Below are 16,776 nucleotides of genomic sequence, written 5' to 3' on the forward strand. Positions count from 1 at the left end.
GGAGTTGTATGCCAAAATCATCAGTATTAAAACAATAAAAGACCTGACAAATTTCAGTTGGTGGATAATGAATCTATAATATATGAAAGTTTAATTGTAATCATTACATTATGGTAAATAATGAAAATTAACACTATATGCTAATTTTTTGAGAAGGACCTGTATATACTGCACAGTACCACTTCTCCTGTACTGTATATATATGCTGCACAGTACCACTCGTCCTGTCCTGTATATATACACTGCACAGTACCATTTCTCTTGTCCTGTATATATATGCTGCACAGTACCACTCTTCCTGTCCTGTATATATACTGCACAGTACCACTTCTCCTGTACTGTATATATATATATATATATATATATATATGCTGCACAGTACCACTCCTCCTGTCCTGTATATATACACTGCACAGTACCACTCCTCCTGTCCTGTATATATACACTGCACAGTACCACTCCTCCTGTCCTGTATATATACACTGCACAGTACTACTCCTCCTGTCCTGTATATATATGCTGCACAGTACCACTCTTCCTGTCCTCTATATATACACTGCACAGTACCACTCCTCCTGTCCTGTATATATACACTGCACAGTGCCACTCCTCCTGTCCTGTATATATACACTGCACAGTACCACTCCTCCTGTCCTGTATATATACACTGCACAGTACCACTCCTCCTGTCCGGTATATATACACTGCACAGTACCACTCCTCCTGTCCTGTATATATACACTGCACAGTACCACTCCTCCTGTCCTGTATATATACACTGTACAGTACCGCTCCTCCTGTCCTGTATATATACACTTCACAGTACCACTCCTCCTGTCCTGTATATATACCCTGCACAGTACCACTCCTCCTGTCCTGTATATATACACTGCACAGTACCACTCCCCCTGTCCTGTATATATACACTGCACAGTACCACTCCTCCTGTCCTGTATATATACACTGCACAGTACCACTCCTCCTGTATGCATACACTGCACAGTACCACTCCTTCTGTCCTGTATATATACACTGCACAGTACCACTCCTCCTGTCCTGTATATATACACTGCACAGTACCACTCCTCCTGTCCTGTATATATACACTGCACAGTACCACTCCTCCTGTCCTGTATATATACACTGCACAGTACCACTCCTCCTGTCCTGTATATATACACTGCACAGTACCACTCCTCCTGTCCTGTATATATACACTGCACAATACCACTCCCCCTGTCCTGTATATATACACTGCACAGTACCACTCCTCCTGTCCTGTATATATACACTGCACAGTACCACTCCCCCTGTCCTGTATATATACACTGCACAGTACCACTCCTCCTGTCCTGTATATATACACTGCACAGTACCACTCCTCCTGTCCTGTATATATACGCTGCACAGTACCACTCCTCCTGTCCTGTATATATACGCTGCACAGTACCACTCCTCCTGTCCTGTATACTGTATATACACTGCACAGTACCACTCTTCCTGTCCTGTATATATACACTGCACAGTACCACTCCTCCTGTCCTGTATATATACACTGCACAGCACCACTCCTCCTGTCCTGTATATATACACTGCACAGTACCACTCCTCCTGTCCTGTATATATACACTGCACAGTACCACTCCTCCTGTCCTGTATATATACACTGCACAGTACCACTCCTCCTGTCCTGTATATATACACTGCACAGTACCTCTCCTCCTGTCCTGTATATATACACTGCACAGTACCACTCCTTCTGTCCTGTATATATACACTGCACAGTACCACTCCTCCTGTCCTGTATATGCACTGCACAATACCAATCCTCCTGTCCTGTATATATACACTGCACAGTACCACTCCTCCTGTCCTGTATATATATACACTGCACAGTACCACTCCCCCTGTCCTGTATATATACACTGCACAGTACCACTCCTCCTGTCCTGTATATATACACTGCACAGTACCACTCCTCCTGTCCTGTATATATACGCTGCACAGTACCACTCCTCCTGTCCTGTATATATATGCTGCACAGTACCACTCCTCCTGTCCTGTATATATACACTGCACAGTACCACTCTTCCTGTCCTGTATATATACACTGCACAGTACCACTCCTCCTGTCCTGTGTATATACACTGCACAGCACCACTCCTCCTGTATATATACACTGCACAGTACCACTCCTCCTGTCCTGTATATATACACTGCACAGTACCACTCCTCCTGTCCTGTATATATATATATATATATATATACACTGCACAGTACCACTCCTCCTGTCCTGTATATATATGCTGCACAGTACCATTCCTCCTGTCCTGTATATATACACTGCACAGTACCACTCCTCCTGTCCTGTATATATGCACTGCACAGTACCACTCCTCCTGTCCTGTATATATACACTGCACAGTACCACTCCTCCTGTCCTGTATATATACACTGTATAGTACTGCTTCTCCTGTCCTGTATATATACACTGCACAGTACCATTCCTCCTGTCCTGTATATATACACTGCACAGTACCACTCCTCCTGTATATATACACTGCACAGTACCATTCCTCCTGTATGTATACACTGCACAGTACCACTCCTCCTGTATGTATACACTACACAGTACCACTCCTCCTGTCCTGTATATATACACCGCACAGTACCACTCCTCCTGTATATATACACTGCACAGTACCACTCCTCCTGTCCTGTATATATACACTGCACAGTACCACTCCTCCTGTCCTGTATATACACCGCACAGTACCACTCCTCCTGTATATATACACTGCACAGTACCACTTCTCCTGTCCTGTATATATACACTGCACAGTACCACTCCTCCTGTCCTGTATATATACACTGCACAGTACCACTCCTCCTGTATATATACACTGCACAGTACCACTCCTCCTGTCCTGTATATACACTGCGCAGTACCACTCCTCCTGTCCTGTATATATACACTGCACAGTACCACTCCTCCTGTCCTGTATATATACACTGCACAGTACCACTCCTCCTGTCCTGTATATATACACTGCACGGTACCACTCCTCCTGTCCTGTATATATACCCTGCACAGTACCACTCCTCCTGTATATATATACTGCACAGTACCACTCCTCCTGTATATATACACTGCACAGTACCACTCCTCCTGTCCTGTATATACACTGCGCAGTACCACTCCTCCTGTCCTGTATATATACACTGCACAGTACCACTCCTCCTGTCCTGTATACATACACTGCACAGTACCACTCCTCCTGTCCTGTATATATACACTGCACAGTACCACTCCTCCTGTCCTGTATATATACACTGCACAGTACCACTCCTCCTGTCCTCTATATATACACTGCACAGTACCACTCCTCCTGTCCTGTATATATACACTGCACAGTACCGCTCCTCCTGTCCTGTATATATACAGTGCACAGTACCACTCCTCCTGTATATATACACTGCACAGTACCACTCCTCCTGTCCTGTATATATACACTGCGCAGTACCACTCCTCCTGTCCTGTATATACACTGCACAGTACCACTCCTCCTGTCCTGTATATATACACTGCACAGTACCACTCCTCCTGTCCTGTATATACACTGCACAGAACCACTCCTCCCGTATATATACACTGCACAGTACCGCTCCTCCTCTCCTGTATATATACACTGCACAGTACCACTCCTCCTGTCCTGTATATACACTGCACAGTACCACTCCTCCTGTCCTGTATATGCACTGCACAATACCAATCCTCCTGTTCTGTATATATACACTGCACAGTACCACTCCTCCTGTCCTGTATATGCACTGCACAATACCAATCCTCCTGTCCTGTATATATACACTGCACAGTACCACTCCTCCTGTCCTGTATATACACTGCACAGTACCACTCCTCCTGTCCTGTATATGCACTGCACAGTACCACTCCTCCTGTCCTGTATATATACACTGCACAGTACCACTCCTCCTGTCCTGTATATACACTGCACAGTACCACTCCTCCTGTCCTGTATATATACACTGCACAGTACCACTCCTCCTGTCCTGTATATACACTGCACAGTACCACTCCTCCTGTCCTGTATATATACACTGCCCAGTACCACTCCTCCTGTCCTGTATATATACAGTGCACAGTACCACTCCTCCTGTCCTGTATATATACACTGCACAGTACCACTCCTCCTGTTTATATACACTGCACAGTACCACTCCTCCTGTCCTGTATATATACACTGCACAGTACCACTCCTCCTGTTTATATACACTGCACAGTACCACTCCTCCTGTCCTGTATATATACACTGCACAGTACCACTCCTCCTGTTTATATACACTGCACAGTACCACTCCTCCTGTCCTGTATATACACCGCACAGTACCGCTCCTTCTGTCCTGTATATATACACTGCACAGTACCACTTCTCCTGTCCTGTATATATACACTGCACAGTACCACTCCTCCTGTCCTGTATATACACTGCACAGTACCACTCCTCCTGTCCTGTATATATACACTGCACAGTACCACTTCTCCTGTCCTGTATATATACACTGCACAGTACCACTCTTCCTGTCCTGTATATATACACTGCACAGTACCACTCCTCCTGTCCTGTATATATACACTGCACAGCACCACTCCTCCTGTCCTGTATATATACACTGCACAGTACCACTCCTCCTGTCCTGTATATATACACTGCACAGTACCACTCCTCCTGTCCTGTATATATACACTGCACAGTACCACTCCTCCTGTCCTGTATATATATACACTGCACAGTACCACTCCCCCTGTCCTGTATATATACACTGCACAGTACCACTCCTCCTGTCCTGTATATATACACTGCACAGTACCACTCCTCCTGTCCTGTATATATACGCTGCACAGTACCACTCCTCCTGTCCTGTATATATATGCTGCACAGTACCACTCCTCCTGTCCTGTATATATACACTGCACAGTACCACTCTTCCTGTCCTGTATATATACACTGCACAGTACCACTCCTCCTGTCCTGTGTATATACACTGCACAGCACCACTCCTCCTGTATATATACACTGCACAGTACCACTCCTCCTGTCCTGTATATATACACTGCACAGTACCACTCCTCCTGTCCTGTATATATATATATATATATATATACACTGCACAGTACCACTCCTCCTGTCCTGTATATATATGCTGCACAGTACCATTCCTCCTGTCCTGTATATATACACTGCACAGTACCACTCCTCCTGTCCTGTATATATGCACTGCACAGTACCACTCCTCCTGTCCTGTATATATACACTGCACAGTACCACTCCTCCTGTCCTGTATATATACACTGTATAGTACTGCTTCTCCTGTCCTGTATATATACACTGCACAGTACCATTCCTCCTGTCCTGTATATATACACTGCACAGTACCACTCCTCCTGTATATATACACTGCACAGTACCATTCCTCCTGTATGTATACACTGCACAGTACCACTCCTCCTGTATGTATACACTACACAGTACCACTCCTCCTGTCCTGTATATATACACCGCACAGTACCACTCCTCCTGTATATATACACTGCACAGTACCACTCCTCCTGTCCTGTATATATACACTGCACAGTACCACTCCTCCTGTCCTGTATATACACCGCACAGTACCACTCCTCCTGTATATATACACTGCACAGTACCACTCCTCCTGTCCTGTATATATACACTGCACAGTACCACTTCTCCTGTCCTGTATATATACACTGCACAGTACCACTCCTCCTGTCCTGTATATATACACTGCACAGTACCACTCCTCCTGTATATATACACTGCACAGTACCACTCCTCCTGTCCTGTATATACACTGCGCAGTACCACTCCTCCTGTCCTGTATATATACACTGCACAGTACCACTCCTCCTGTCCTGTATATATACACTGCACAGTACCACTCCTCCTGTCCTGTATATATACACTGCACGGTACCACTCCTCCTGTCCTGTATATATACCCTGCACAGTACCACTCCTCCTGTATATATATACTGCACAGTACCACTCCTCCTGTATATATACACTGCACAGTACCACTCCTCCTGTCCTGTATATACACTGCGCAGTACCACTCCTCCTGTCCTGTATATATACACTGCACAGTACCACTCCTCCTGTCCTGTATACATACACTGCACAGTACCACTCCTCCTGTCCTGTATATATACACTGCACAGTACCACTCCTCCTGTCCTCTATATATACACTGCACAGTACCACTCCTCCTGTCCTGTATATATACACTGCACAGTACCGCTCCTCCTGTCCTGTATATATACAGTGCACAGTACCACTCCTCCTGTATATATACACTGCACAGTACCACTCCTCCTGTCCTGTATATATACACTGCGCAGTACCACTCCTCCTGTCCTGTATATACACTGCACAGTACCACTCCTCCTGTCCTGTATATATACACTGCACAGTACCACTCCTCCTGTCCTGTATATACACTGCACAGAACCACTCCTCCCGTATATATACACTGCACAGTACCGCTCCTCCTCTCCTGTATATATACACTGCACAGTACCACTCCTCCTGTCCTGTATATACACTGCACAGTACCACTCCTCCTGTCCTGTATATGCACTGCACAATACCAATCCTCCTGTCCTGTATATATACACTGCACAGTACCTCTCCTCCTGTCCTGTATATATACACTGCACAGTACCACTCCTTCTGTCCTGTATATATACACTGCACAGTACCACTCCTCCTGTCCTGTATATGCACTGCACAATACCAATCCTCCTGTCCTGTATATATACACTGCACAGTACCACTCCTCCTGTCCTGTATATACACTGCACAGTACCACTCCTCCTGTCCTGTATATGCACTGCACAGTACCACTCCTCCTGTCCTGTATATATACACTGCACAGTACCACTCCTCCTGTCCTGAATATACACTGCACAGTACCACTCCTCCTGTCCTGTATATATACACTGCACAGTACCACTCCTCCTGTCCTGTATATACACTGCACAGTACCACTCCTCCTGTCCTGTATATATACACTGCCCAGTACCACTCCTCCTGTCCTGTATATATACAGTGCACAGTACCACTCCTCCTGTCCTGTATATATACACTGCACAGTACCACTCCTCCTGTTTATATACACTGCACAGTACCACTCCTCCTGTCCTGTATATATACACTGCACAGTACCACTCCTCCTGTTTATATACACTGCACAGTACCACTCCTCCTGTCCTGTATATATACACTGCACAGTACCACTCCTCCTGTTTATATACACTGCACAGTACCACTCCTCCTGTCCTGTATATACACCGCACAGTACCGCTCCTTCTGTCCTGTATATATACACTGCACAGTACCACTTCTCCTGTCCTGTATATATACACTGCACAGTACCACTTCTCCTGTCCTGTATATATACACTGCACAGTACCACTCCTCCTGTCCTGTATATATACACTGCACAGTACCACTCCTCCTGTTTATATACACTGCACAGTACCACTCCTTCTGTCCTGTATATATACACTGCACAGTACCACTCCTCCTGTCCTGTATATATACACTGCACAGTACCACTCCTCCTGCCCTGTATATGCACTGCACAGTACCACTTCTCCTGTCTACTTTATTCCCTAGCAAACAGCGACCCTCCTGACCAATGGCTGCATATGTTATTGCAACTTATACGATCTGTCTTGTTCTGTTAGGTTGAAATTGCAGAGCAATACCCAAACTAACATCCTATTATAACCATTAATACTACTTAATTGGAGCTCGTTATAGCATGCAACAAATCTTTAATTTGACATTGCAGTGGTCAAGCGCCAAGCCTGGAGATCTAAAGTAACTTTGGTCAGACTCGTACAAGGAGCAGGAACTGAGCAGATACAACTGAACATGGGATCAGTTCAACTCCATGATGGAATTTTCATTTCCGTGGTTCTCAAGATGAAGACGTTGGTTGCAGAGACTGGTTTGCTCTCCAGGTAACCTATGCGATGTAAGCAGGCTCCTGAGATGCTGCTGGTAAACCTATTATTTTTGACACTGAGCGATGTTGATTGTTTTTGGAATCAGTGAGGGTCCCAATAGTTGAGCCTCCGCTGATCATAGATTAATCAATGTAGAGAGATGATGAGTGTATTTAGAGAGAAAAACCCCCTTTACAATGAAGAAGGGTCCTTAACCAACTCTACTTATTTCCATTAATTATAAAGGAACGCTGATATTCTGGTTTATGCATAGTGCAAGGCCACTTTATTAAGGATTTTGTTTAAAATAATTTTTAATGTACAGTAAGTGGCTTCCAAACCTCGGCTTTTCTCCACTTTACTCCCCTGCCTTCATTTTTCTTGGTATTAGAACGTATTCATTAGGGGTACAGCTGATGGCAGTGATTTGTCAGCCCTTTTCTCCTCCTCTGAGAGTTTTGCTTATCAACTTTTCCCCAGAGTTAGTGACACACAGTAACTGACCCATCACTGCCATCATCTGTACTCCAAGATAATATGTTCCTATATCAATGCAGCTGAAGGCAGGAAAACAGACCGGGGCAAAGCCAGGGGTTTGGAAGCCACTTACATTCTATTTATTATGGGATTTGTCTTTATTTCTGTCAAAAAAATCTTGTTTTGAAAGTTTTTAAACTTTCCAAGCTGCACAAAATTATTACAAAAAAAAAGTTACTCTTCGATACAAGGATATTGCACCAAAATTGTGATATATCGGTAGCAGAGGGCTGTAATTTAGTTGTTTCTATCGGATGAGCAGAACCCTCTGAGAGTTTCCCCAAGATTTAAAGTTATCCTTTATCTGCAGGATAGGAAACAGCTTACTGATCTGGGTGTCCAATTTTTGGGATCCCATAAAAAGCGAAATGAATGAATGAATGAAGAGAAAGTCAAACATACAAATTTCCCGTTATTCATTGACTATGGGACTACTGGGAAAGACAAGTCTTGTACTTAACAGCAGTCCCATAGACAATGAATGGAGGGGAGATCCTCGCGCACAATCTGTTACGTTCTTGGCATCGCTGATGGTCACTGCAGTAGGAGGCAATTTAAACTTGGGAAAAAAAACCCTTTTTAAAGAGTAGATGAACCAATATCTAGGTTAACATTTCAATTCATCAAGTAGAAATAGACTAAAAAAATGAGTCAGACGTAGTAGAATAATCTCATATTTTATTTAAATCACATTATTAGTAGAATCAAACTGGTGTCAAAATCACAAGTACAGACACAGAAAGCAAATTGACAATCTCCGGTATCTAAGCAGAGTCCTAGTCTTGTGCGGATATGTGTACAAACATTGCAATCAACTTTCTGCTACTTTTTGGGAGGAATAAAGGCAAAATGCGGATTGGAGCTTGATGTGTGAAGTCATCATCACACTCATGGTAAATGGGTATTTGCAAGTTTGGAAGTTATCCCCTATTCTTTGGATTGGGGGTAAGTTCCTGATCGCTGGGATCTGTGTGTATGGAGCGGTGGTCCATAATGTGCGTTGCCGCTCCACACATTTTTATGTGAGTGCGCAAGACCAGGCGAGCGCAGCGCTTGGCTATCTCCAGTCGGACACACAACAATCATAAAGTTATACCCTATTGGGCAGATAGGGTCTAATTTGTAAAAGTGAGAATACCCCTTAAATCTATTGACCTTGAGTTGAATACAATTTAGGTTTTCATCCAATGGGTCTTTACAGTCCTTAAAAAGGCAAAACAAAACACATTTTGTGTTGGCGAGAATGAAGGACCAACTTATAATCAAACATTTTTTTTTCTTAGTATCAAAGGGGATATAATTATTGGATGTCCATCAGAGCTAATCACATTGGTTTATCCTCAAATCATGACCTGTTGGGGTTACATGACAGCGGATTCCAACCACGGGCAGCATAAATCAGTGATTGGCTATGTTATTGAAGCATTGTACGGTTTACCCAGAAGCACTGCTGCGGGGCTCCAGAACAAACTTTTAAAAGGCGGAGGGGAAAATTCAGTGGTTCCTGCTGACATCACGTCAACAGAGAAGCTCTTCCTCTTCTGCTCTGTTGATTGGACGTGACTGCTCCCCACTGCCTAACTGCGGGGAGCCAAATGTCATTCGGCATCATGTCAGCAGTAACGCCCAATAAACCAAACCGTAGAAGAAGAGCTGCTCTGTTGACATGGAGAAGCTGAATTACCGGCATGAGTGGTGTCGGATAGTGCAGGTGGGTATTTAGCAACTATCTGCCTGTTAGGCCGGTGTCACACTTGCGAGTGCAATGCGAGAAACTCGGCTCAATACTCAGCACTCGGGACCAGAGAGTTCAGCTGTATAGAAATACATGCAGCAGCACGCTCCGGTCCCGAGAACCGGCGGCAGTGCCGGGTAATGAGGCGAGAGACACGTGTGAGTTTCTTGCATTGCACTTGCAAGTGTCACCCCTGCCTTAGCTTTTAGACCGATTATTAAATCTTTGACAAATGAAATAAGAGCGAATCCATTCTAGATGATAACAAATTGTAATAAGTTTACCATTTTCCAGACCCAGATCGATGTTTTGTGGAGGAACTGCCATAGTTTATGATCGAACGTTATCTTAATATTCGGAAGAATTTGAAATCAGACAAAGGAATTCAGCTAAACTACCCACAAGGAAGAGATATTGTCCCTTTAACCCTGCAGAATTCCCCATTTCCCACTAGTACTTAACATTTTTCACTATGTTGTGACTGCTATTATTCCATTTAACACTAGTTAATCTGTATCAGAGGTATATAGAAACCCTCTTGATGATAGGGCTGGAAAGCTTCCAAAGCTGGCAGGTTCCTAACGCGCACACACTCCGTGTGTTTAGATCCTAACGGCGGCTCCCTGCTATTTGGACTGGCTGCCAACTCGTTCTTGGATAAGCCTCTCGCTCAGCTCCCACAAGGCCTCCGCCGTGTCCTCTCTCTGGGCCTCCTGCGAAGGCAGGCATCGGCAGCAGTTGTTGAAGTACATCCCTCCAAGGCCTTCCAGGTCTGGAGAGACCGCGCAGTAGACAGATGTGGCAGCTCCTTGTTGCTAGAAGAGAAAAAGATACATGTATCAATTGAATGGTATTGTGTTAATTATATCCAGAATTGACGAACATCAGCGCGGTATTAGCATCAGTGGCTCTGCTGAGCTTTCAGAAATGAGCCATGCATGCAATACAATTTTATTGTAAAGAGACTTTAGAAAGAAGCCCTTGAATTTCTAGATAATTTCTCGAATTGTTTGGGTTGTACTGGTCCCAATTACCATTGGAATAATATTTTCCATGCAGTTGACTAAATCAATGTCGACTCAAATAGGACACTACGTTAGAGACATATACTCTGGACCTAGAATTGGATTTGGAAAAGGGAATGTTATGGCAGCTCCATTTCTCAACAGACCCTCAAGAAAACCCTAAATCTCTTACTACCCTTTAAGACCAATGTGGGTGAAAACTGTCCACCCGATTAATTGTTCAGAAGGAAACAAATCTGGGCCTAAAATACAAAGGTGTAACTTAAAGCGATCCTCCACCTTGGAACTATTTGTTTTTGGCTTCCTCCTCCTCCAAGTTTGGCCTTCTGTTGTTCCTAGCTCCCGTGGTGGCAAAAGAAGTGCAGTGGTAAGTCTAAGACATGCCTTTCCCACAGAACCAGGAATGTGGTTTAGACTAATCAAGGCGCTCCCCATGCCACGGAGATCTTTATTTTTTAAGTAGGTGAAAAGGGCGACCTGAGATAAAGAGGCAGCGCAAGGCCAATAGTTAGGGTGATTGGATGTGAAAAATGTATAGTTACTTCTCAGTGCCAGGGTGGTGGGTCACTCTAAAGCTAATGATATCCAATACAAAATCTATCACTAGTGCAACCACAAACTGGGCACCCCTCCATAATTAGACTCCAGTATACAGTGATATACAGTTCACTGAAGGGCTAGTGAGGACCTGTCGCTGGCTGAAAAAATAAAAAAAATCTTGTAAAGATCCCTGAGCTCCTCTGATTCTGCAGCTCTTTTCCATTTGGCGATGTGTTCCTTAATTGCAGAGATATTCACAATTTTTTCTTCTGGAGCACTGTATGTGAAATCTCTATCAGTCCAACTGAGCATTTCTTCAGCGTTTTCTCTGTGGCGTGTGCTTTCACCCCTACCTCCTAGCTTGGCCACATTTTGGAGGGAGTGGTGGAAGTTCAGGCCCACAGAGAAGACTCTGAAATTTAACTGGGCGATTCTTTAATTGGAGATTTCACATAGTGCGCTCCAAAAGCAACAAATGTGAATATCTCTACAATGGAGCAATGCATCACGAAACAGAAACAAAAAAATAGAATCAGGTGAGCTCAGGCATTTTTACAAAGTACTTAGCTCAATTTTTTGAGCAGATAATGGGTCCTCTTTAAATTGTTCTTCAGTCAAAATATAAGCTTTGTAGACAAATGGCCTTGTCCCAGTTAAAACCTGATTCTTTTAATCATTTAGCTGTTCTACTGCTTCCATGGAGAAACACATTGCAACACAGGTTAGTTTTTATGAAGAACCGTAGAACACATCCCATAATCTCATCCCCTCATATGTATGATGGAAGTAAGGATTATTGTCTTAGCCTGCACTTTATTCTGAACCTCCAGATTACGAACGTTGACCGAAATGAATGAAGAGAGACACGCATGCATGGCCACCTCTCCATTGCTGATAGTGAGCAGCCATGGCTCCGTTATACTGCATGGTGCCCTTTTTTGTGATGGCTATACAATGTAACATCTCTCTATACTTACGTGACCATTAGTGATGAGCGAGTATACTTGTTGCTCGGGTTTTCCTAAAGCTCGGGTGATCTCCGAGTATTTGTTAGTGTTCGGAGATTTAGTTTTCATCACAGCAGCTGAATGATTTACAGCTACTAGCCAGGCTGAGTACATGTGGGGGTTGCCTGGTCCAAACATGTAATCAAGCTGGCTAGTAGTTGTAAATCATTCAGCTGGGGTGATGAAAACTAAATCTCCGAGCAGTCATAAATACTCAGGAAAACCCGAGCAACAAGTATACTCGCTCATCACTAGTGACCAAATGTGACAACTTTTAAGGATCGATGTGTAGGAGATCCACAAGAATTGCACATGGAGCGCCCAGTGAATTTTTTTCCAAAATTTTTGCCCAATATCAGGCTTCCTTCACTTTCTACTCCTCAGACCCAATGTTTAGACTTCTGAGCTAATGATGGAGTGACATGGCAATTCTCCTGACTGCTATGGTGTAATGCCAAATTGTTCGGGAGGTTTCACCATTCTCTGAGACCTTTTTCAGTGAGTAGACAAGTGTGAAATCAGTGCCTCCTATGCATTTCTGCAGCAGGCTGTCATGGAGGAGCCAGCTAAAGTCCAACATTGGGGCTGAGCCCCACGGTTACTTGTTACACCCCAGACAGGGGCATTACTATATACCATGCCAATATACTGCAGCCTCCATCACTGGTGGACATTGGTAGAACAGGACCCTTGTGAAATAAGAGTAGAGGCCCTTTCCAGTCCAATAGCTCATCATAATGCACAATTCCCCCTGTTTTGGACATGGAAACGGGTCCCCTTACTTCTTGTCCTTCTGTGGCGCACCAATGGTACGTCCACCCCTGGCATCCATACACGTTAAGCACCTACGAGATAATGTACGTCACCATCACATCTGCAGATGAAAAGCACAACTCCACCGTTCCTGCCTTTTCTATTGTTGCAGTCATTTGGCCATTTGTATAGATCTTCTCTCCTCCCTTTCCAGAAATCAATTGAAGGCTCTTTATTTAAAGGTATTATGTTTAACATCATTCCTCTGAAGGATGGACTCTGCCTCTTCAGAATCGCAGCCGGCTAATGCCGAGGAGCAATATAGTCTGACACATCTGATATAAAAAAATATGGCTCAGAATTAACCCAGGCACTCCAATTAAGCCCATCACGGAAAGTGCAATTGGGCCGCCGGCCAACAGCGACCATACATTTCTGGTCAGGAGTATTTCACGCTGGCAAACGCTGCTGGGAACATAAGTGTTTAAAGAGATCTCCATCTCCCCAGCCTTCCACATACTGCAGGGAAGCCCAGGAAAATTTAACCATTGCCCTGCCACCAAATGGGCATCGTAAGAGTTACGCCGGGTCAGGGCAATGCTCACCGGTCTCCGGTCGTAGAAAATCCTAACAACAACATTTCTCTGGCAGCCGTCATAACTGTATTAAAGAAACGAAGGGGAAACATTATAGATTTAGCTGTGGTTTTATTCACATTTTTGCCAGTAAGTTAATTAGCGAATTACCAGGAAATATTTTGGCAGGTATGCGCTACTGTAAGGTGGAGGGGGAGTTGGGAGGTCCGGCCGCTCCTTCCCTTGTCGTTCGGACTATGTAGTAACATAAGGTATGGCCCTAAATTCTAAGCACCGAGTTTTATTTTTAGTCCCAATCCATCTTCCTACAGATAATATGAAATTATACTAAATTTCTCACCCCCCGATTCAGGGCGAAAATGGCCGCACAACGTCTGCGTCCCATTGAGGAATTTGTGATCAAACATGTAAAAATATTTGTTACTTCTACATTCGTTTTTTCTAACAGGTCAATGGCTCCTGAGCCGGCATGAAACTACAACTCCCAGCATGCCCTGGCAGCAATAGATCATAGACCACCGATATAGGTAAATTGGGCATCATGGCTTCCTTTTATACTCCTCTAGAGCCATAACTCCTTTTTAGCGTTCCACCACCAACATAGCCGTACGAGGGCTTGTTTTTTGCCGGATGAGGTTGTAGTTTAGATTGACATTATTCAATGTATTGGTAAAAGAACAAATTCCAAGTGCAGGAAAGTTGTGAAAAAAGCCCAAAATGTAATTCTTCCTTTTTTTTTTTTTTTTTTTTTATGGCTTTGATGAAATGGTTAAAAATACCTAACAACATGATTCTCCCAGTGAGTACAATTCTGGCAATACTAAGCTTTCCAAGATTTTTTTTTTTTAGTTTATGTAACTGGTTTTTAAAAATCAGACTTTTTTTTTCCAAAAAATTGTATTCTGTCACCATTTTTGTGAGACCTATAATTTTGTGTTTTACTTTTTTTTTAAGCGGGTTTTTACTTTTTTTGAAGGGCAATGATGTTTTCCTGGTACCATTTTGGGGTACATGTGATCATATGATGTTTGGATGAGTTTTTATTGCATTTTTGGAATGAGATGTGGCAAATTAATCCAATAATAAAAAAATCAATGTGGGCGCTTTTTTTCTATTTTTATTTTCTTGATTGTACTTTTTGAAACAAACCAATATGCTTTAATTTGTTGTATGTATACATTTTTAGAATCTATATAATTTTTTTTGTCATTTATTTAATTTTTTTGTCTTTTTAGTGGTTTTTGAACCTGTGCTTCTTTTGATCGCTTCTCCTATGACTGCAATACCATTGTCTTTCGTAAGTATTGAAAATAATGTTCTCCTAAGAAGGCCAGCCAGAGGCTTAGATTCCCAGGACTACCAAGATGGAAACCATGGTGGCCATCAGCATCCAATTGGCGCCCTGCAATTGTGTCACATCTGAATTGGCACTCACTTTTAGGTAAGGTACCTTTAATGCACCTGTAAGAAACTGTTAGTCATTTAAGGGGTTAAACAGCGAAAATCTGAATTTGGCCGGCACCCACCATGTGTGGAGCGGGCTCAGCTTAGACGTACGGGTATGTAGGAACTTTTGGCAATCTATTGGCAGTAAGTCACAGCGTAGGAGAAACTGAGCTGTTGATATCAAAAGATTCCGTAGAACTTGTATTTTAATCTGTAAATATTTGCACCTAAACAGAGAAGGCTGTCAATCAATGTTTGTTACCGCCCACCGGACTCCTAAGCATAGAGTGACTAAACTACAAGTTCTACTGAATCTTTCCCCACAAAGTTATATATCAATCTGTTCAGCACCTCCTGCTCTATAACATGTTACTGACATGTTCAGTGTGACAGGTTTCCCTTTAAAATTTCCAGAAACGTATTCTCAATATTGATAGCGAATTATAGCGAATTATAGCAACTGGTTCTGATGATAATTCTAACCCCCAAAGCGTTATTTTCCCGGTTTCCACCTTTATTTACAAAAGTCTCAGAAATCACATCCAGCCACAGAGTATGAAGGGAGCCGAAGAGTTAATAACAATATATGGCGCCGCAGTTCCTCTGCTGTACCCTGAGACCGCACACTGACAAAGAAGCGTCATGGAGGTGAGGCATGTTGCTGGATAGCGGTTTTATCTTACACTGGTCACTGCACTTGCAAGTATTATGGGGCTAGAAGAAATCTTGAAAAAATAATTTAAATTAAAAGATTCCAAAAAGAATACCTTTAAAAAAAATGTTTAAAAAAATCTTTCCCTTTCCAGATCCTGCAGATGAGTGGGGGGATCCAGGTTCAGTGGTGTATGAACTCAATAGAAGACCTACGAGAACCTAAAACAGTTGGTGGAAACTCTGTACTCTGCCAGCTGAGCATTTTGCTTCAGAGCATTTTTTGCTTAAGAATTAGTGGGGGTCTTACAGGACAAAAAAGGATCTTTCAAAAGCTCAAAGTGGTGTGTTGTGTTGTGTTTAAAGTGTTGTTAAAAACAAAATGTATTACACCTAGTGCAGGCTCTGAAGGGGTGGAGCAGAGGTTGTACTCC

General features: G+C 43.2%; 1 protein-coding gene and 1 long non-coding RNA gene across 6 annotated transcripts in view; one reads left to right on the plus strand and one right to left on the minus strand.

Moving 5' to 3' along the window:
* Nucleotides 1-9,247: 9,247 nt before the first annotated feature.
* WWOX (WW domain containing oxidoreductase) overlaps nt 9,248-16,776 on the minus strand; it is a 1,206,506-nt gene continuing 1,198,977 nt past the window's right edge. For 3 of the 5 annotated variants that reach the window (XM_077288364.1, XM_077288365.1, XM_077288371.1), the window contains exon 10: nt 9,248-11,139. In XM_077288364.1, coding sequence (XP_077144479.1) covers nt 10,951-11,139 — 189 coding nt within the window. In that variant the 3' untranslated portion in view covers nt 9,248-10,950. The remainder of the gene's footprint in view (nt 11,140-16,776) is intronic. The other 2 variants (XR_013221655.1, XR_013221654.1) reach the window with 1 other exon arrangement.
* Nucleotides 14,745-16,747, plus strand: LOC143807133 (uncharacterized). Its single transcript, XR_013221656.1, has 3 exons — nt 14,745-15,686; nt 16,219-16,339; nt 16,498-16,747. It is a non-coding gene; the product is annotated as an uncharacterized LOC143807133 (long non-coding RNA).

The sequence above is a fragment of the Ranitomeya variabilis genome, chromosome 2 (assembly GCF_051348905.1).
Source record: "Ranitomeya variabilis isolate aRanVar5 chromosome 2, aRanVar5.hap1, whole genome shotgun sequence".
NCBI lineage: Eukaryota > Metazoa > Chordata > Amphibia > Anura > Dendrobatidae > Ranitomeya > Ranitomeya variabilis.